Source organism: Dermacentor silvarum, chromosome 2 (assembly GCF_013339745.2).
Source record: "Dermacentor silvarum isolate Dsil-2018 chromosome 2, BIME_Dsil_1.4, whole genome shotgun sequence".
Classification (NCBI taxonomy): Eukaryota; Metazoa; Arthropoda; class Arachnida; order Ixodida; family Ixodidae; genus Dermacentor; species Dermacentor silvarum.
The window spans coordinates 236533097-236553979 of NC_051155.1; the positions used below are offsets into that span (position 1 = coordinate 236533097).

General features: G+C 44.1%; 2 protein-coding genes across 2 annotated transcripts in view; one reads left to right on the forward strand and one right to left on the reverse strand.

Annotated features, from left to right (window-relative positions):
* LOC119442892 (arrestin domain-containing protein 3) overlaps nucleotides 1–20125 on the forward strand; it is a 94526-nt gene extending 74401 nt beyond the window's left edge. Inside the window, exons 2-8 of the mRNA XM_037707942.2 lie at nucleotides 1101–1173; nucleotides 1839–1986; nucleotides 3371–3473; nucleotides 5089–5345; nucleotides 13637–13826; nucleotides 14415–14560; nucleotides 17679–20125. Of these exons, the coding sequence (XP_037563870.1) occupies nucleotides 1101–1173; nucleotides 1839–1986; nucleotides 3371–3473; nucleotides 5089–5345; nucleotides 13637–13826; nucleotides 14415–14560; nucleotides 17679–17732 (971 nt within the window). The 3' untranslated portion in view covers nucleotides 17733–20125. The remainder of the gene's footprint in view (nucleotides 1–1100; nucleotides 1174–1838; nucleotides 1987–3370; nucleotides 3474–5088; nucleotides 5346–13636; nucleotides 13827–14414; nucleotides 14561–17678) is intronic.
* A 60-nt stretch (nucleotides 20126–20185) lies between these two features.
* LOC119442891 (lon protease homolog, mitochondrial-like) overlaps nucleotides 20186–20883 on the reverse strand; it is a 33764-nt gene continuing 33066 nt past the window's right edge. The window contains 1 exon segment of the mRNA XM_037707941.2: nucleotides 20186–20494. Coding sequence (XP_037563869.2) covers nucleotides 20348–20494 — 147 coding nt within the window. The 3' untranslated portion in view covers nucleotides 20186–20347.

Here is a 20883-nt window from a genome sequence, read left to right on the forward strand (position 1 = left end):
TCAATGCAAATTATGTAAATGTAGGGCGGATCTGCCACATATGCTATGGGCATGCTCGAAGGCGGCTCCTTTCGAGGGCCGCAAAATTCAAAACCGGCAGCAGTGGGAGACCCTGCTGCTCAGCTCAGACCAGCAAGACCAGGTCTGCGCCGTCCAGTTAGCCGAGGCAGCCGCTGAGAGAGAGAGAGAGATTTTTGTTGGAAAGGGTGAAAGATTGGGTTAAAGTGCAGCGCGATAACTGTCTCTCAATAGAGGACACCTCAACCGCGCTGCACAGGGGGATGGGGAGTGAAAGGAAAGAGAAGGGAAAGAGGTCGCAGGCGCAGGAGCGGAAGCAGCAGCAGCATCATCTAAGGCGCCGCAGGCGCGTGGGGTTCGCGTCGCACACTGTCGGAAATTTGAACAGGTCGTAAGGAAAAAAAAAAAAAAATAAAAAAAATAAAAAAAAAGTAACAACAACAATAAAAACAATAAACACAACAACAACAAACAAACAAACAAAAGAGGAAGGGCGTAGCCGTCGAGAGGCACCCGCCAGACCCCAACGCCAGCCGCTGAGACCCAGGGGATCTCGGCCGTCTGCTAGGCGGAGGGAGGCTGCGTCCGCCCTCCTGGCACCATTAAAGTTGTATCTCTCTCTCTCTTGCCTACAAATTTTTTGTTGCCTTTGCCGCACTACAACCCTGTTGACAGGAGAAGACAGCTTTGAAGAGCACGCGCTTGCCCAGGAAGAAACATTTGCTCCGCGTTATCACTAGGCGCAATGTAAAATAATATATTGCAGTTGTCATCAGGCAGCAACAAGCTTCAATGACCTAACAGCTCGTTTTGCATGCTTGTCGCATTTATTTGTGTTGCCCAAGTGAATTTATATCGAGGCTGTAAATGTGCGCACGGTTACCCACGAGCTGGTCCGTAGTTGCAGACATTGGTGCGCTGAAAGTTTTCCCTGTTCCGTTCGTATTTGTACAGTGGTTTGATTTGGGGTGAAACAGGAACAGCGCAAAAGAACAGGACATAGGGAATGGGTAGTGAACGGCGCAGGTTTTGTCTCTGTGATCGAGTGTGGTAACTGAATATGTGTTTTTCTTCTCTGGCAGAGTCGGGAGACGGCAGGGACGTACTTACCGAGGGCCACCACGAATTCAACTTCACTTTCCTTCTGCCATCAACGTGAGTTGCATCAAGGGATTCTCAGCGCGATGAGAGAGAGAGAGAGAGAGAGAGAGAGAGAAAAACATTTATTTAGACCATTCAGATCGTTGATCTTGAGGACGAGTGGGTGGTGTCCTCATTCGCGATGAACAGTTCCACCGGCACTAAGAGAACACCAGCTGGAGCATATAACTCGTGCACGAGACCATTTTAGACATTATAGTTAATATAGCACGTTTTTATTTTTAATTTTTTTAGTGTGAAAATACATTAAAAATCGTCCGTGAAAGCGCAATTTTCTTGCGCCAGTCGGATCGCTTGAAGATGTGGACATTACTGCACGACAAATCGCAGTGTGATGCTAGATAATTAATAAATTTTCGCTAATTAGTCTCGTTTACTTTAGGGTACATCTCCCAACTTCTAAATTGAATCCGCGGAGTGATAAAGTCACATTCATTTAGCAGAAATCCTGCGCTTAATACCTAGTTTCGAGAAATACGTCCTCAAACTTCTTATGGCGAAATGAATTTAGCTCCAGTTAGTGCTGTAGACAAATGCATTGCTGATAGCTGTTAAGTGGAATATCTTTTAAGATACGCCCTTTTCTAAACGCCGTGGAAGAAAATTCGATCGAGATTGGACTGACTCCAACACCAAGCATGCTTCTTCCATTTGCGCAGCGGCGTGACCACCTCGTTCGAAGGCAAGTACGGCAGCGTACGCTACTGGCTCAAGGCTGAGGTGGAGAAGCCGTGGTCTTTCAACCACAAGACCAAGAAAGCCTTCACGGTCATCAGTCCCATCGACATCAATCGTAACGAATACCTGGTACGCCAAAACGACGTGACAGATCATTTTCTTTCTTCCAAGTAATTGTGGTCTGTGGATGAGCGTTGTTATGACAGACCTATTGAGAGAAGCTGTTCTTGGGTGTTACATTGTCGCTTAACCTTATGTCAGCTGTGCTGCATCATTTCATTCGCATCAAGGCACCTTTAAATGGTCTTAACGGTTGTGCATGAACACATTAATGTCTGTGATATGTGTTAATATTAATATAGACATTGGGGCGAGCACCACGTCTATTAATTTCATTATAGAAAGGAAAAAAAAAGAAGACTGAAGCTAAGCGCGTCAATTGTGCGGCCTAGAGAAGGAGCACGTGTTATGATGCCTGTAAGTGCCATCGCCTGTGGACAGGCAACTTACAAAAAAAAATTAAATTATGGGGTTTTACGTGGCACAACCACGATCTGATTATGAGGAACGCCGTGGTGGGGGACTCCGGAATAATTTGGACCACCTGGGGTTCTTTAACGTGCACCTAAATCTCAGTACACGGGTGTTTTCGCATATCGCCCCCATCGAAATGCGGATGCCGTCGCCGGGATTTGATCCCGCGACCTCGTGCTTAGCAGCCCAACACCATAGCCAATAAACAACCCTGGCGGGTTTTTTTTTTTTTTGGACCGGGCTCGGGCTGCGGCATTAGCCAACGGCTTTCTGGACTGAGAGAGCCGCCCACCTAGGGCGAAGAAAGAACACTTTCTCGCTGTTTCTAACAATAAACGTTCATTCCTCCTCCTGTGAGCATGCAAATAATAAAACAGAAGGTTCTGGCCAGGAAGTTCTATAAACGCCAGAGTAAGAAACTATCGGTGCATGCATGATCTGTAAAATGTGGTTTCATTGTGAATTATTTTATGAGCTGAAAATAAAACTCTAGCGGGCTATAACTTTTCATGGGGTGGGCGCCTTGATGTTAACAAAACCCCACAAATATCTGAATGTATTTCATGGTGGATTCAAAAACAAGTATGGACACCGTCAGAACAACGTCGCCAGAAAATACTACTACTCTGGGATTCTTCATAAAGATATTAGTATACGTGACCGTGAAAAAAAAATGAAGAAATGCAATTAGCATAAAAAATATAAATGACACCATTGGTAAGTTTTCCTTAGATATTTTGACGTTTGTGGCACAAGAAGACAATGATGACAGACACAGTTGTCATCATTATCTGATTATTTTTATTACCTCTCCCAGCGATCTCCAAGTACTTTGGAAACACATTTGTCTGTGCCTGCAAATACATGGATGCAACTGTTGGCTGATAAATGTTGAACTGAACTTTTCTTTTGGGATGGTATTAGACTGGCCTGGCTTCAAACCCTGCTGTGCGCTCTGTGTTTTATTTTATCTTTTTAGACGGCAGTGGAGAGCAGTGTGGAGAAAACGTTGTGCTGCTGGTGCTGCACTTCAGGCCCTATCTCACTGTATGCCAGGACAGACCGCAAGGGGTACTGCCCTGGTGAGTAGTGGTGAACGCTCGCTCTATGAACTGTTGTGGTAGTACGTATACATTGTCTTAATTTTATTAAACGGCACTACTGACCACATTCAGATGTTCATAATAGCATCTCATTATTATTCACTGATACACTGAATTAGTACACTAGCCTCTACTGAAGCAATAAAGACACCTGTATGGGCGTAACAGGTAATAAGAAGTAACAACGCATTCGAATGAAGATGTCAAGTAATTTAACGAATGTCTCCTGAGCAATATATATATATATATATATATATATGCACAAACGGCGGCCTGAGCGAAGCTGCATGAGGTAGAGCGGGTGAGCAGAGGACGGGGGACCGAGGAGCAACCTCCACCACTTGCGACGTAGCGTTCACACGACATTTAATACGCCGCGAAGACGCGGCGGACCGATCACACTCAAGGCACAGATCAGTCTCAAGATGAGTCCCCACAAGCGATGAAGACGAAGAAGCCGATATGATGATGAACATGTGCAGCCAACGAAGAAGTGACTGAGAAATGCCCACAATATACACACATGCACACACATGCCACCGTCAGTTGCACTTCGCTCCTATATAATTGAGCTCCTGAAAAACACTTTGCAATGTGGTGAACGCAGTTTAAATCATGGATCCGGGACCTCAAAGAGGTTAAGTGTAATGCTAGCGCACGTCTTTCACATTTACCGCTAAATCGCCACTGGATAACCCCCCCCCCCCCTCCCTCTCATTTAGGACGCTGTTAGTGATGCATCAAGGCAGTCACAGGGTATTAATCGGGACTTTGGGCAAGTAGATTGGCACTTTTGAGCAGGCGCGATCAGCCCACGCGCAACGCCCAAAAGAAGCCAGCATGTAAGCCCACAGCGTTTCGGCAAGTTAGCGCCTTGATAAGGATGCTCGCTTCATGCTCGCTCGACGGCGAGGCGTAAAAGCCGCGTAACACATCGTGAGCGTCTGCTAAAAAGGCGTGATAATTGCGCCTTTCCGTAGTTTCTTTAAAAAAAAATATGGGGTTTTACGTGCCAAAACCACGATATGATTATGAGGCACGCCGTAGTGGGGGACTCCGGAAATTTGGACCACCTGGGGTTCTTTAACGTCCACCTAAATCTAAGTACACGGGTGTTTTCGCATTTCGCCCCCATCGAAATGCGGCCGCCGTGGTTTCCGTAGTTTCGGTTTTCGAAGTTAAATTGTCCGGAATACATTACGATGCAGAAAGTAGCAGTGCCAGCTTTTTGGATGTCTAAAACGGTCGGGGTCGGATGACCGGCGTCAAATGTATTAGGATCAATCGCCTTGACTCTGTGGGAAACATACCCTCTTGGTACAGTACCAGTAGCTTCGTTACACGTAGACGTCGATGTCTCCGGCGCCGATGCACGCGAAAGTAACCAAAAATATTACTAGCGGTATTTTGGAAAGGCTCCATGTGGTCTAATTAAGCGCCGCCAGAGGGCTTCTGTTTTCGTGATTTCGCTTATCTCGAAACTTCGCTTATCTCAAAAGTATTTTTCTGGATTTTACAGCTTCAAGTTAAAACGGGGGTTAGCTGTATTTCATTTTAGAAAAGCATGTGCACTCACCCAATGCATGACGTGCAGGCGAGTCTATTGCCATCACGGCTGACTTTGAGAACCTGTCTGGCCGCACCGTGGTTCCACATGCAACGCTGCATCAGACACAGACTTTCCTGGCTGGTGGAAAGTCACGGTCACGGCACTGCAAGTTCACCACAGTCACTGGTGTGGCCCTGCAACCTGGTCGCTCGGCCAACTGGGATGCCCAGCTGCTCAAGATTCCAGCAGTGTCGCCCTCCATCACCAACTGCTGCCTGATTCACGTGGAGTACACCGTACGGGTAAGGGGACAGGGCTATCAAAGGCCACTTTTGTCCTCTCATCAAATAATATCTGTAGGATGGGTGCTTTTTTTTTTCTTTTTTTTTTAGCTGCACCACACTCTTAAAAACGTTTGCACCATTTGGGGCTTATCTTGTCCCGCAACGATAATGGTCACCTATCTTGCCCGCATTTCCTTTCTTTAACGCCACGAACGGCATGCGCATTATCAGCGTGACATAGCATTCTGGACAGGAAAGTAGCGAGCGCAGAGTTTTCGAGAAAGGAAACGCAAACAAAGCAGATGACGATTATCATTGCGAGACAAGATAAGCATCAAATGGTGCAAACTTTTTGTAGCGATAGCTACATTACGACAGGTTTTCGCCTCTTCGCCGTCGCCGCACTTTGAGCCGTGGCCGCACTGTGACGTCACGTACACCACGGTCCTCGATTAACTCGGCTCGTCGCTGTTGCCGAGCCATAGAATAAATTGGCCGAGGGGCCACCGCTCCTGCCGTTGGTAAAGTCCTTTAGCCGTTGGAGCCGTTGGGCGCTCGCCGCGCCCTCTGCGTGACGTTTCACGAAAGTGAAAAAAGTGAAAGTCACACCACGGGCCTCGATTCTCCGGCAACTCGCCTCGTCGCGGTAGCCGCGCGGCCACCGCTCCTGCCGTTGGTAGGGAGTACACTCTAGCCTAGCCTTTGGGGGCTTTAGCCTTTGGTAGGGTGCCTCGATGCCCAGCGCCGCCGTCCAGGGTGGAGACAATCCCGCTGGCGCCGCCATATTGTGTCACACGAGCTGAGACTCAGCTAGCTTTCGTTCATTAAGTGTTACTCGCGGCGCGCTTCCAAGTGCTTTGCCTTGATGAGGATTTTTTTATCGGTGTCCCATCTGCATATCTTTAAAACCAATAGCCGTTAACTCGTCGAAGGTCGAACACGTAAATGTATGGCGCCGGGAACATACCCCAAGTTGCCTAATTCAATCACATTTAATATGCCGTGTGTATGTTTAAAATACGCACTATTTTTTTTTTTTTTGCGCTTAGATGCTTGGTATATAAGGTTTGCGACCCCCTGTGTGTGGAAGTTTTTCTTTTTCGCTGTTGTATTTTGGTTTACACGTCACGCCTCCTTTACCGTAGCCAGCCACTCGCGCACGGCGGTTAGTTTCCCTTGCGTTGCGCGTGCTCTTCGCGTTCGTTGCAATTATTTGACGATATCTACGCGCAATTTTTGTTTTTTTTGCCCACAGAACTGTGTGCTGACAGGATTAAGCTGGTGTAAAAATAACTGTGATGTGAAAATAAGGTTTAGTTAGTGCTGTAGAGAAAAATGTAACTTGTCTGTGTCAATCTTGCGTAGTACACACAAGAAATCAAACGATGCACAAAATACATTTACTTATAATGTCTAGTACAATCAATCATGAAAGAGATATGTACATGAAAAATTATATGTACTGTGTGGCGCCTGAAGGTTATGTTGAAAGACGAGATAAAAAAATAATTCGCAAGGTAGGCTCGACACACAATTCGGGATAGAGAGAGTTTTTTTTTTTTTATTTATTCATTACATGGGGGGGGGGGGGGGGGTTCAAGTGAGTGCATCAACCTTATTACACACAATATAAACCGAAAACAAGAATGCAAACAAGAAAACGCAACCGCGGGTAATATTAATCAAGATATCCAGCCAGAATACATACATCAGCTACCATCGAATACGTCGCATCAGCCAAACACATCGAAGGCGAGTACAGAACATTTCATAAATAACCATTAGAACACTGATAACTACATTGAAAAAATAAACAACACTGCATACATATCACGTACAAAAACCGTAAATGAAACTAAGACAGTCAAATACAGATTAGCAATGTTTTTCACTTCGAAAATATAGTCCATGATGTTGTAGGGCTGTTGACTTTACAGACGGCGCCCATCCTGTCGATTTCCCTCGTACTGGTCCTCTTCAAAGTGTTTCTAAGTACAGGTAAAACAACAAAAGTGATTATTGATATGAAAAGTTGCCTTGTAAATACAGAGAACCCATTACAGTGCTTAAAAATAAATTTTAGCAGAAGCAATGCTGTATTACCTCGCTTCACACGTTTCGAAGAAATGCACAGGCTACAACAGACACCACGCCAGAAAGCGCCGAAACATTTTGGTCCCATGATGCTCCTTAACTCTACTACACCTGGGCATACCGTGCACAGGCATTTAAAGACCGTCACAGTACCCACTACGATCGGGAATGAGCACGAATGACCATCGGCTTACGATCACCACGCTACAAATATGTACAAGTCTAAAAAATCAGCTATGTAACGTAACACCCTGAGGTCCGCAAGATATCTCCTGAGAAATTAGAGAAAATCACAATGTTTCGCTTACCACGTACAAAACAGCCGCTCTCCCCAGACGAAGCACTGCGTTCTTTAGTCCCAAATAACCAGTACCGAAAAAAAAAAAAAGAAACAAGAGACACACACGATGTGTGCTTCCCGTGAAAAAGGAAAATAGGTGGCTTACGTGACGATTCGTAGCGGCAAAGCATCTTCGTCAGTCCTTAAAATAAGGGTACAGACTGCGCCCATCAAAACGAAAAAAGCCTATGCGATGCGCGCGCGCAAACCATACGCTACTCAGACAGCATCGGTGCAGTGCTTACTTAGTTCGTGAGCGAACGTAGGTACGTGAGCGAGGATCAGAGAATACTTTCTTATTTAAATGAAAAACACAGTGCGGTGGTCTAAACATTCTTGACACTTACCTCGCAAATGCAGGAGTTATCCGTTGCCTTCCAGTGATCGCGCTTTACTTGGGCTTCCCATCTCTTCCGTCGCTCTGGGTCCCGGGGGAAGCGAAAACAACGCAGTCCTTTACGCGTCGATCCGGCGCACTTGGGAACACAACAGCCCGTCATGTCGACACGATGCACTTGATAGCTTGTCAGTCATGCGGCTGAACACTGTCTAGCAAGTAGAAGCGTCCGCGAAGCATCCGCGCGCACTGTGCCTCGAACTCAGCACCGGCACCAAGCAATCGCAACGGCTCGCTGTGACACAATATGGCGTCGCAGCGAGAAAGCGGCGGCGCGGGGGCGGTCAAAGGTTGGCACCACCCTGAACGGCGGCGCTGGCATCGAGGCACCCTAGCCTTTGGTAAAGCCCCTTGATGTTAGAAAGTAGCGACACTCTCCCCCACGCGCGCGCTTTCCTCCTCAATTCTCCTCGGATTTCTCCCCCTCACCGGGCCGGCGCGGCGCTGAACCCTCCAGTGGCTCGCTGCAGCCGCATTAGAATCAATGCGCGCGCTTGTTTATTCGGCCCTTTGAAGCGTTGTATGGGAATTTATCCCTTGTGAAACAGTCATGACGAAAGTACGTTTCCGATAGAACGTCGTGCCATTTTTTAGGACGCTTCGATAAATACAAGCGGAAGCGCTCCGAAAAAAATGAGTACCAAGCAGTGGCTGAGCTGTTTACCTCTACGTCGCCACTTGCGTTGTCCGTAACGCGGAGGTGTATTGGGTGCATACAATATAAGCAGCGTAGAGTATAAACGAGAATTTGGTTCACTATATTCGCTCTTAAAAGGCTCAGAGAAGTATAACCAAGAAGAAATGTGATAGTTTACTTAAAGTGAATTCGCCAAAATGAGTGGGCCAAAAGCCTTTGTACCAATGCCACTGTGCGAAATACGTGCTGTGTTTGCGAAACCGCCAACATAGAACTTTACACACGCGCCTGTATTCCGTCACTATGAAACGACGAGAAATTACATTCCATCACCTCTGGGAGTAACCTAAGTCTCTCTCTCAAAAAAAAAGAAAGAAAGAAAAAGGCTGATTGTTTACACGGAAACTGCTAAGACTGGCACTTGATAATTAACTTACAGACTTCAAGATGTCAAGTTTATCAGAATTGAGGGAGATTATCAGAAGCGCGTGGCTTGTACTTAATGAGCATGCCCGAATAATACATAATATCACTTATCTACCTATATATTGCGGTTCATGCCTTCGCAACATAAAGTACATAAAGAAAAAAATGCTCGCAGTATTGAAACTTTGCAAAGATACAATAAGCACGCAATAAGAGTAAAATAGTTCCTTGGCTTCACAAGTATCAGGCGCAAGGATCACACGCGCACACACACACGCGCACACACATACACGCACGCACATACACAAACACGCACACACACACGCACACAACTACAAAATATGAGTTACAGGCATTAACTCACAAATTACATACATTTGAAAACTAACGCACGCACGAAAACACAAAAAGCTTTGTCACGGCGCGAAGAGTCAACGAAAATTTCAGCCGACTCACTTAAAAAAAAAAGCTATATGCACAGTTATCGGTGCTCTGTATTAAACTGAACGAAGAGTCCGGATATGCGAAGAGCATTAAAATCTCCATGCAACTTCATCCACAAATATGAGGAAAGCTGCAACATTCACCTCGCAAAGAACGGCGTGCTTAGAAGGGGTGAAATCCCTTCTCCCGATGTTATGGAGCCACTGCTTCCGACGCACGACATTCCGTTCACCTCGGGGGATATAAAATAAGGCTTGCCCTTTCTCTGGCCTGCTGCTGCATTGAACGCGCAGCAGCAAGGCATTTTCACGGAGAACGAATCTCACATTCCTACGAAAGGATGGAAAAACTTGGAAAACACACGTTCGGAGCGGCAGGGCGACCACCACTTGGACTGCTCATGGCGAGCGGGAGAAACTAAAGGCGCGCGAAAGCAAGTTTCGCGCCGTTTTCGTGACGTCAGGGTCACCTGACGGTGTAGTCTCGAGCGCCGCAGCCATTCAGCGTGGCGGATGCGCTGCCTCCGCGAAAGAGGGGGAGAAAAAGAGGAGGTTGACCGCGCCGGCGAGGGTGTGGCGGCGTAGATCAAAGCGTGTCGCTACTTTCTAACATCAAGGGGCTTTAGCCTTTGGGCGCTAGCTGCGCCCTCTGTATGACGTCACACCCCGCGCTCCGCAGCTGTGATAACCGGGAGTATAGAAGGGGAGAGCTCGCGTCGCCGCAGACATAGTTGAGGCCGCAGTATGGATGGTGAGAAGTCGGCCAGCCTGAAGGAGGCCAGGGATCGCCGTAGAAATGGAGACAGCGTGCTGAACGGTTGGCCAAACGCATTGAAAGCGATGCCGCTAGACGGGCTCGCTTAGCCATGTCTAACTACAAGCGAAGCATATAGGCGCAGCCGGGGGTCTGTGGCTATCGCTACTCGACTAGGTTTACCAGAGCTAAACCACAGCCAATTTTTGAGAGTGCAAATGATTAAAATTGGCAGATCGCACAATTCTAACCCTTGAGCTAAACTACTCGACGAGCTAATTAAAGGGAAACTGAGACTTCCACCCAAATGTAGCAATTCGCTACTATGGAAACCCAACCGGGTTCCTCGAAAGAAAGCCTCGCAGTTGAAGAAAAATTCGTCCTGGTCCGGGACTCGAACCCGGGACCACCGCCTTTCCGGGCAGCCGCTCTACCATCTGAGCTAACCAGGCGGCTAGCAGATGGCAGGGCGAAGTCGAATTTGTCGACAACTCGAAGCAAAGGCAAGTGTTTGATGTAATAGTTCAGCGGAAATCCGCTAGGTGGAGATAAGTAATTAAAGGGAAACTGAGACTTCCACCCAAATGTTTCAGTTTCCCTTTAATTACTTATCTCCACCTAGCGGATTTCCGCTGAACTATTACATCAAACACTTGCCTTTGCTTCGAGTTGTCGACAAATTCGACTTCGCCCTGCCATCTGCTAGCCGCCTGGTTAGCTCAGATGGTAGAGCGGCTGCCCGGAAAGGCGGTGGTCCCGGGTTCGAGTCCCGGACCAGGACGAATTTTTCTTCAACTGCGAGGCTTTCTTTCGAGGAACCCGGTTGGGTTTCCATAGTAGCGAATTGCTACATTTGGGTGGAAGTCTCAGTTTCCCTTTAATTACTTATCTCCACCTAGCGGATTTCCGCTGAACTATTACATCAAACACTTGCCTTTGCTTCGAGTTGTCGACAAATTCGACTTCGCCCTGCCATCTGCTAGCCGCCTGGTTAGCTCAGATGGTAGAGCGGCTGCCCGGAAAGGCGGTGGTCCCGGGTTCGAGTCCCGGACCAGGACGAATTTTTCTTCAACTGCGAGGCTTTCTTTCGAGGAACCCGGTTGGGTTTCCATAGTAGCGAATTGCTACATTTGGGTGGAAGTCTCAGTTTCCCTTTAATTACTTATCTCCACCTAGCGGATTTCCGCTGAACTATTACATCAAACACTCGACGAGCTAGATGGCCATTAGTTCTACGAGAAATCAAAATGCTTAATTGAATAATTAACGTAATTACACTACTTAACTTTTAGTTAATTTCTTTTATGGCGCATATTTAAATCTACGAATTGTAGCTAGCGAGCTAGGCATATCAATTTGGAACGAATTCTGAGGATGGCACCGGTTTCGAGATATGCGCCATGATGCCGCCATCGTACTTGCGATAAGAATGCACGGTTTTCCACTCAAATTAAAAATAAAACAAACGCTGTTTTATGCATTGAAGCAAAAAAGTAACTGGAACACCAATGTATTTCGTCGGACACTTTGAAAAGTAATATCTCGAAACTAGTGTAGCCCTGAGAACTCGCCGGCTATAATTCGTAGATTGAAATATGTGCCATAAAGTAAATAATAGAAGAAGTCAGTGTTATTATGCTAATTATGCAATTACGCATTTTGATTTCCCCGTAGAAGTTTTGGCCGCCTCATCGTGTAATTTAGCTCAAGGGTTAGAATTGCGCTATCTGCCATAGGCAATTTTTAAAAATTGGGTGCAGCTAAAAAAAAAATCTGATACTTCAGACTTGCATAATCTATGCTGGGGCAGTCTTACATCTCGATTCTGTTTTTGAAACTACCACTTTCTTACGGGATATCTACTAGCTCAATGGAGTCCCTTGCAACCTTGCACATGTCCTAAATATATAACCATATTGGCAATATTTTTCGTTTCGAGGTTCGTTAAGAGTTTGTCACGCCTCGAACGTTATTCACAAAAACACATCTGCGATTTCATTGCTACAGACACAGGACCCCACGGAAGGCATGTTCAAGTAAAACAACTCGCACACTAACATGTCATGAGAGAAGAAGCTGGTATGTGCTAAGCTACTTCCTGCAGAGCAGCTCATGTTTTCACTTCAGTGGCGCACTGACGGGGGGGGGGGGGGGTTCGGGTGTTGTAACCGCCCCCCCCCCCCCATGCGTCCAGCCCCATCAGTCTAACATGTACCTTCAGTGCTCTGTGCACATTCTCATTGGTGGCTTGAGGTCGAATTTTCTAGAATAACAAAAACACTCTATCATTCTTTTGTATTTATTCATTCACTCTTCAATTACTTTGCGTAATACGCTGAAGAAATAACCATCATCATCATCCTTGGTGTCATTATTATTATAATTATTAGGCATTTTATTTGCTGTTGGATTCCTGTGGCTAAAGCAAGAAAATTGCATATTATGCAAAGTGCTTGCTTACCCCCCTCACACACACACACACAAAAATTCACCCCCCCCCCTCTCTGGCAGAGATCCTGGGTGCGCTACTGTTTCACTTTTTCTTCAATAGAAGAAAAAGAGTGCAACTATGAGGAAAGGTAACTATTAGAAGAAAGGCAAACTGAATGGCTTGGTCGGTGCACATGCAGAGTATATTTAAGTGTCTTGAGCAGCATAAGACAGGTCTTCACTTACAGATGCCTCTAATGGTTTGAAATATTTCTTTCCCAAGAGTACTTCTCAAGCATGTACCTTTAAAGCACAATTCAGTACAAACATCTTTGTGTTCACAAATGTACTCATGCCTTTATGCCTTCTTTCAGTGCAACGTGTCTAGTAAAATAGTTCATGAAATTCCTAATTAGTTTGTTATGTGAGTGTCATGCAGCGTGAGTTTTATGTCCGCTATGACACAACCTTTACTTCATTTATTGTATTTCACCAGTGACATGTTTATCAGGTTTCTAGACTTGCTAGTCTCAGTGTAGCATGTCATTATCATTCTAGAATCACAGAAATGGTGACGACATAGAACCTACACCAGTATACAGGTGGCTATGGTCAATCCTCCAGCCCACATCTTTTGGATGATTAGCTTAGGTTGCATGAAAGGCTGATGTTCATGTGCCCTTAGCGCAAATGTTGGCTGCCACAAATTGTCCTATGTGCTGTCCATAAATTAACAGTTGCAAGGTAGACGTGCACACTCGTCACAGTAAAATGCTTTTCCTTTCCAGATCACCTTACAGATTCCGGGGGCATACAATTTGTTTGTGGACCTCCCCATTGTCATCGGAACGGTGCCCCTGAGGTCCCGACCACCACACTATCGTGCGCTGGGGATGCCCAGCCAGCCACAGATCCATTTCTATCCAGCTGCTCCTCCTTACTCAGAAGCAGACACGGATGATGCACTGCCTGTTGAACGTGAGAAATATGTGCTGCCTCTGGAAGGTGCCATGAATATGGCTATATTGCTGCAGAGACTGCTCACATTTTAGTTATTACAACTTACTGCCACTACAATGCGATGTGGCACATAGCTGAGAACAGAAACAGGGAAGCATTTATTAATTTCTGGACAGAGGGTGCACTTTTACCTTTTCCCAATAGCATTACGAGAAACCATTTAGAAACTTCAACAAGCATCATGCTTAACAAGATAAAACAAAGTCAATTTAAGCACTTCAATAAATTGTCAGCTTGTATAATTTTAAGATGTTCCTTGGCCTCATCGCTATATATCTAAGTAATTCTACTGTGGCTATCAAAAGAGCTAGAGGCAAATTATTTGTCTCAAGTCACTATGTTCTTGCTTACAAAGTTTATTTCACTTTCTTTTTTTCTCCTTTGACAAAGGAAGTGCTTATGCTATTGATGTTTTTATTTAATGTGTTGCTCCTTCCTGAAGCACCGTGCAAGACATTTTTTGCATCTGTCAGCACTTGCAGCACCTTCTGTGTGTCAAATAACGGTGTGCCGTGATGAACAACAAGCTCTTTCTATTTGTTGCAGCTCCACCTACCTATGCCGAGTGTATAGAAGGCTCAGTGGACATTGGTGATGACGAAGATGGAGAGATACTTGGAGACACACGGTTTACACCAATGTATGCTTATGTACATGACTACCTGTACCACCCACCTCCAGCGTATTCTGAGGTATGACTATGTTTGAAAGAATGCAACATGCCATCCCGTTAAATGATAATGACTAGTCTCCTTCGATTGAAATGTTACTGTGGTCTCATATATATTGTAATGCTGCATACCTGTTACTGCAGTGAGCAGGTGGCTCCACAGTAATGGCATTTATAGTGCTTATAGTTAGGTAATGACTTCTGCATCTAGTACTTTATTGTTTCCATAGTCTTTACCATACATGTGAACAAACTATGTAGTGAGGTACCACCGATGACATTTTTCTTTTGTGATATACACATTAAATTTAGCATGAACTGCGAGGTCTATAAACATAATAGGATGTAGTAGTCTTCACGGAAGCCAGGGTTGAAAATAGCAAAAATTGGCAACAGATTTTTTATGCATTGAGCAGAGGTGAAGAGCGAAAGCAAAACAAGGATGACCAGGACAGACGTGGATTATCTTCTGTGCCTTCTGTCCATGCCTAACCTGGTCTTGCTTTGTGCTTCACCATAATTTAATTGCATGCCAACCAGCCTGCTCATAAGCCTCTCTGGGCACCTTTCATACCTTTCTAGAAAAATGGACACTTCGCTTACAGGTAGCAACCGTAATCTACAACCTCCTTCTTTCACCATGCTTCTAGCTGATGATGTTTATTAATATGGCTGAACTTTCGGCTGTCATTTCTTGCTTTAACTGCTGAATCCAGGACGTGACAGTTATATATATATATATATATATATATATATATATATATATGAGCTTTGAGTGGCGTTAGTAAAAAGTGCACTGCTAATGAGTCACAGAATGCACTTCATGCATGCTTCTTTCTTTTTAAGAGTTTGGAGTTGTGGTGCTTGCTCTTAATATTGCTGTTACCTCACTCTTATACCCCACACTATGTAGGTGAGGCAAGGAAACTAGTTATCCACTGTGTTGCATATTGTGTGTCCACTTCGCGCACGACAGTACACTACTTGAAAAAAAAATGAAAGGTACTACACCATGCTTCTTGTTTCTGTTGCCTGCTTCCTACAACTCTTTTTAGTAAAGCACTTCACAATGCCCTTCTTGCATGCACATGCTAAAAAATGTCAGTTGCATGTGCATGGACAGATGCATGACTTGTGCCACTTGATTGCTAAATGTACTTACAAGGGTTTTTATTTCCTAGGTTAAAACTTTTTTTTTGGAGATGGCTATGAGAACACAGTGTATTTCATTTGTGTCCAGCACACTGCAAATCTGATCTGAAAATATCGCCAGAAATACGACAGTAAACTATTGCTTGTAATGAGGCAGTAGCTTTTCACTCTGGATCACATTTCTGTGTACAGAAAACCAAATTCACCTGAAACGGTTATCTTAATTAAATTATGGAGTTTTACATGCCAAAACCACCATTTGATTATGAGGCACACTGTAGAGGGGGACTCCAGATTAATTTGGACCACCTGGGGCTCTTTAACGGTGACCTAAATCTAAGTACACGGGTGTTTTCTGCATTTTGCCCCTATCGAAATGTAGACGCCGTGGCCGGGATTCAATCCCACGACCTCATGTTTAGCAGCCCAAGACCATAACCACTAAGCAACCACGGAGGGTAAACATTTATGTGGATCTCTGATGTTTTCTAGGCCAAAATATACGCAACAGAATCTTGAGCTGTAGGTATCAAGTGAAATCTGTACTAGCCACTAACATGCATGTACTACACATTACATGAAGCTGATGCATTAGAGTCCCAGCTATCATGCGGGACATGCATTTTCTATGATCTCATTTCCACTTTCTTTTCTATCATTTCATTACCACCACAGCAAACAATCTAGAAGCAGCATTAGCCATGCATTGAATGAGCCAGCAATGAATGAAAGCACAACTCAGGCGTTGCAGCAGCAAGTGTTTCTTGAAAGAGGGAGCATAAATTTTAACACATTATTGAAAGCTTAATTTGCACATTTTCAATAAGAGACACAGTATATAATATTCATTGAAAATGTAGCTGGCTGTCTGTTTATTATCAGTTCTAGATTACTTTTAAAAATACAAGCACCAAGTGTCTAAATCTTGAATGTGGCTACGTGCAAAGAAACCTTTCAGCTGCTGGTCAAAAAACATGCACACTGTAGTCTTTTTCCTTGCTTGATTTTGAGTGTTCCTGAGCATAATGTTTTTAGAACACATGGCATGCACAATATAAGCAATTGGCAGTAATTCTAAACATTGAAAATCCAAGCATTTTGCTCAGAGAGACACTTTCAACACTTCATTGAACAGTGGCTTCATTCCAACTTACATCTTTTTAAAAAGCAGTGAGGTTAACTTCAAGTGACACATGCTAACAGTAATGCGAACTCAGTTTTAAAACTGCATACAACCTGATTTATTATAAATGGAGGTAATCCGAAAACTTTAACACAAATTTTTGGAACAAAATAAACTGTATGTTTATAGTCATAGCAGTGCCTTCAATGGGGTTGGGGTAAGTGCTTATTATGCTCCTGTGTGAATGCTGCGAACAATGGTAGATTCTCAGAAAGTCAGGCTAAGCATAAAATGTGGGTAGTTAATATGTAAATTAAAATGCCCAACAGCCTTACAAGAGTAATACTGCAATCTATCTCTAGCCTTCTAACAGAGAAATGAAAAATACCACAAACTTGGCACCTTTCCGTTGCTTGCATTTGGACACCAGAACATGTGAATTTTGGACCATTGCAAGCAGGTGCTTAAACATGCTCTTAGCAGTCTGTCTCATGTTACGGTGGTGCCCAAGGACCTCTTGTTGGAAAGGTCTGTTATGTTGCTCTCATAGTCTTTCTTCTTTGCTGATAACATCATAAAGAAGAAGTTCGCAGGCCTAAGTCATCTTCATTTCAAGAGCAAGCGGCATCAACAATGCTCGGGCTCTCTTTGTCAATACAACAGGAACACTTCTTTCTGCCTTGCTGATAACATAAATATGCAAAACCTACAGGAACACTTAGTGGAAACCTTGACAAGCATTTGCAGCATGCTTTATTACCAAGTGCCTTCCAGTCTTCCTCCTTGCCCTCCCTTAGATACTCTTAGATATGAAGTGTACTGCAAAGTTGTCAATCTGATGCCATGTTCCATTGCACATTTGCAGGTTGACCCCCACCCATCTCGGCAAACAGGGGACGCAGCCTGTGCTTCCCACTGAGGGTTTATCCAGTGCAAACATGTTTCCAGTGTGGACTGCACAGGACACTTTTATGAAGTGCCGTGCTTTTATGACCAAGGTGCAGCAACGAGAGAGCAGTGGAGAGCACAGTGCCTCAATTCATCAGTGTTACAGCTACGTGTTCTTGTTTTGCGTCTACATTGATCGTCATCGTCTTGTTTTGCCACTGCCCTCCGAGCTCATGGGTCTTGACTGCGTGCAACACCAACGAAATGTGCGATGGACATCGCCAAAGCTGCGCTCAGCCTCCAGCAAGGCGTCACACTTCTGCGGCACTGCCAGTGTTGCCAAGCACCAACATGTCAAGTCGGACCTGAAGTGCAATAGCACATCCTCAGGCACGGACCCGGAGGATGACAACTGTTTCTGGGCCTATCGCATATAGCATGATGTCTAAAACTTTGTAGACAGTTAGCCGTGCTTTCACTGTGCCAACAGGGTGCTTGCAACAAACATTTGCCAAGCTCTCTTGACAACCAGGGTTACTGCGCAGTGTGCCAATCACGGAGCATGCTTTCATAGGGCAAGGCTGCTGCTCATGAGACAGAAATGCTACAAGTGTTGTGCTATGTAGCTTGCACCTTTTGCAATAAACAAGAGGTGCATGACTTCTGTTTCCCTGGCCTGAATTACCTGTATTTCTCTTGTTGCCAAAGCCTGTTGACTTGTGTATAGTGACAAAAAAAAATAAAAAATAATAACTTCAGCAAGAAAGCTTTGGTACAGTGTAAACTTCACCTTATGAAGCATGCTTGGATGTGGTATAGTGGACCAGATGGTTTTTTCCCACCATTGTTCTCATTGTACATGATCAATAACTGCATTGACAATGAGTGAGTTTTGGCTTTGACGTTAAATGATAGTTTCTGCAAATGTAGCTTCTTGGAGTGAAGCTATCCAGTTCAAACTGTATCAGTGGTCCTGGAACCACATTTCGTAAATGTTTTTTTTCTTCCGTTGCATTGAGTGGCAAATGCTGGCAAAAACTGTATAAAATGCAAGCTCAAAGGCAAGTGAATGCACCAGGAAAAGAATTGTTACAATATGCGGCCCCAGCAGTGGTGCTGGTAATGCTATCTTTAAAATATTGTCCACTAACCACAACTTTCTTAGCTACAAGACTTCAGGACAATTACGTGTTGCAGTGTCTCTCATGTCATGAATTAATGTATTTACTTGTGTAACTCCTGCCCTTGTGAGAGGTTTTCACCCCAACTTTGGAGTGCAAAAATTGGGAAAAAAAGTTTCATGAAGAGTCTCCATGCGCATACTCACTTGCTGGGTAAATTGTGCAAGCTGTTACAAGATGGCACTAGTCCATTCTTAAAATGGGGTGCCCCATGTAGCACGGACAAAACGGGCAAAGTTAGATAAAATTACAACTTTCATCAACAATGCTTTGGTACGTAAACTAAAAATAAAAAGTTTTTCTATGTCTATGACCTTCAAAGATGTATACAACCCTACTTAAAAAGAAAAAAAAAAAACTGCAGAACACTTTAATTTGTGTACAGTTAAAATACTGGTTAAAATGTAGAAGACTCATGCTCCTTAACAAAATGCTACATTTCAATTCAACATGTCTCGGTGTGCATGTGTTTACCGTTCTCATAACATACGGAGGTTTACAAAGAAATACATCAAAATCTTTCCACTTTCAAAACTTCCCCTGATTATTTTATGGCAATGAAAATCTACAACACTTGTGAAGCATCAAAATAACAATTAACACAACTTCTTGAAACATCTTAAGTGACATTAACTTATCACAATCGAATTAGCATGTTGGTGACACAGCATCAGCAAAGAAAGAGGTTTCAACTAGCAAGAAAGTATGTTTATATTTCATTAGTGTTTAAACCATGTTGCACACAGATTTAAACCAACATCTCTTTGAAAAACAAGGGCTGTATTGCAAGGCATCACTCAGGAGCATGCTTGGTACCTTTACATATATGGTCAACATTCATTCTACATGCTCATCAGATAAGGTGTATCTTTGGAAATCGCACCCTGTAATAGTGGTACCCAAATGAACAGCACATAAGCTTTGCACACAATATGTCGTTGCAAGAGTGTACAGTGTCTTCATCCACCAGAACTTTTTTTTTTTGTCATTGTGCATGTTCTTGTCTCTTGTAATGTCCCAATTGGTTTCTGCCTGCTTGGTCACATTTTTGCCAAGTCCCAAGGTTCTGTGAACTACGCTACACCCAGGTTTACCATCTTGCTAAAATTGGTGACATTATAACAGAAGTGAAACAAGGTATGCCACAGCTGTGTGAGTAGACATTGTAGCTGCATGCATGTTGGTTCTCTGCTAAAGTGTCCCGACTGAGCCAGCTAATAAATAAACATTGTCACTTTCAAAAGGTGTGTGATTGTATGTATGTGCAGGACAGCATAAAAAGAAAATAGCGAGAAGCCTAAAATGAAGTAAAGCCCATTTATTTGGTAACAGGCCGTGAACAGCCAGTCAATCTATGACCGAAATGTACATAAAGCAATCTTGTATGTAAAGCGCCATTTTCATGCCGTGCTTATGGAAAAGTGATACTATTAACAAACTACCATGTACACATCTAATAAATTTCTCAACCTTTCAATATAAAATCGAACACTTTGGAGTAGTGGTCAACGAAGTGGACTTCTAGGCCTTCTGTGATATAACTCTGCAGCTCAGCATAATCTTTCTTGTTCTCCTCGGGAAGGATGAGGCACGTCACTCCGACTCTTTTGGCCTTTGAAAGAAACAAAAAGGAAACAAAAGTGAATGTCACATTTAGCTTTTTTCCCTCTGGTGAAGAAAACATTTTAAGTGGACATAAATAAGAATTATCAATCACTCAAGCCAGCCATGTAGCCTTTCAAAGTGCTATATGCATACCATTTGTGGAAATATGCTGATCATTGGTGGAGAAAATGAAGCCCAAACTTTTCTATTCAACTGCTCTGCCTAAACCGCAAAGCTGATAATGTCGGTGCAATTTCATGGATATTATTTTTCCTTATCTCAACTGTTTCAGGCAATGAAAGTTTCTGAGCAGACGCTGCGAAGTCTGTAACATCACAGTGAACCAGTGCACTTTCAGTAGGCATCATCACCTGTCCTTCATTCTCGTGTCCTTTC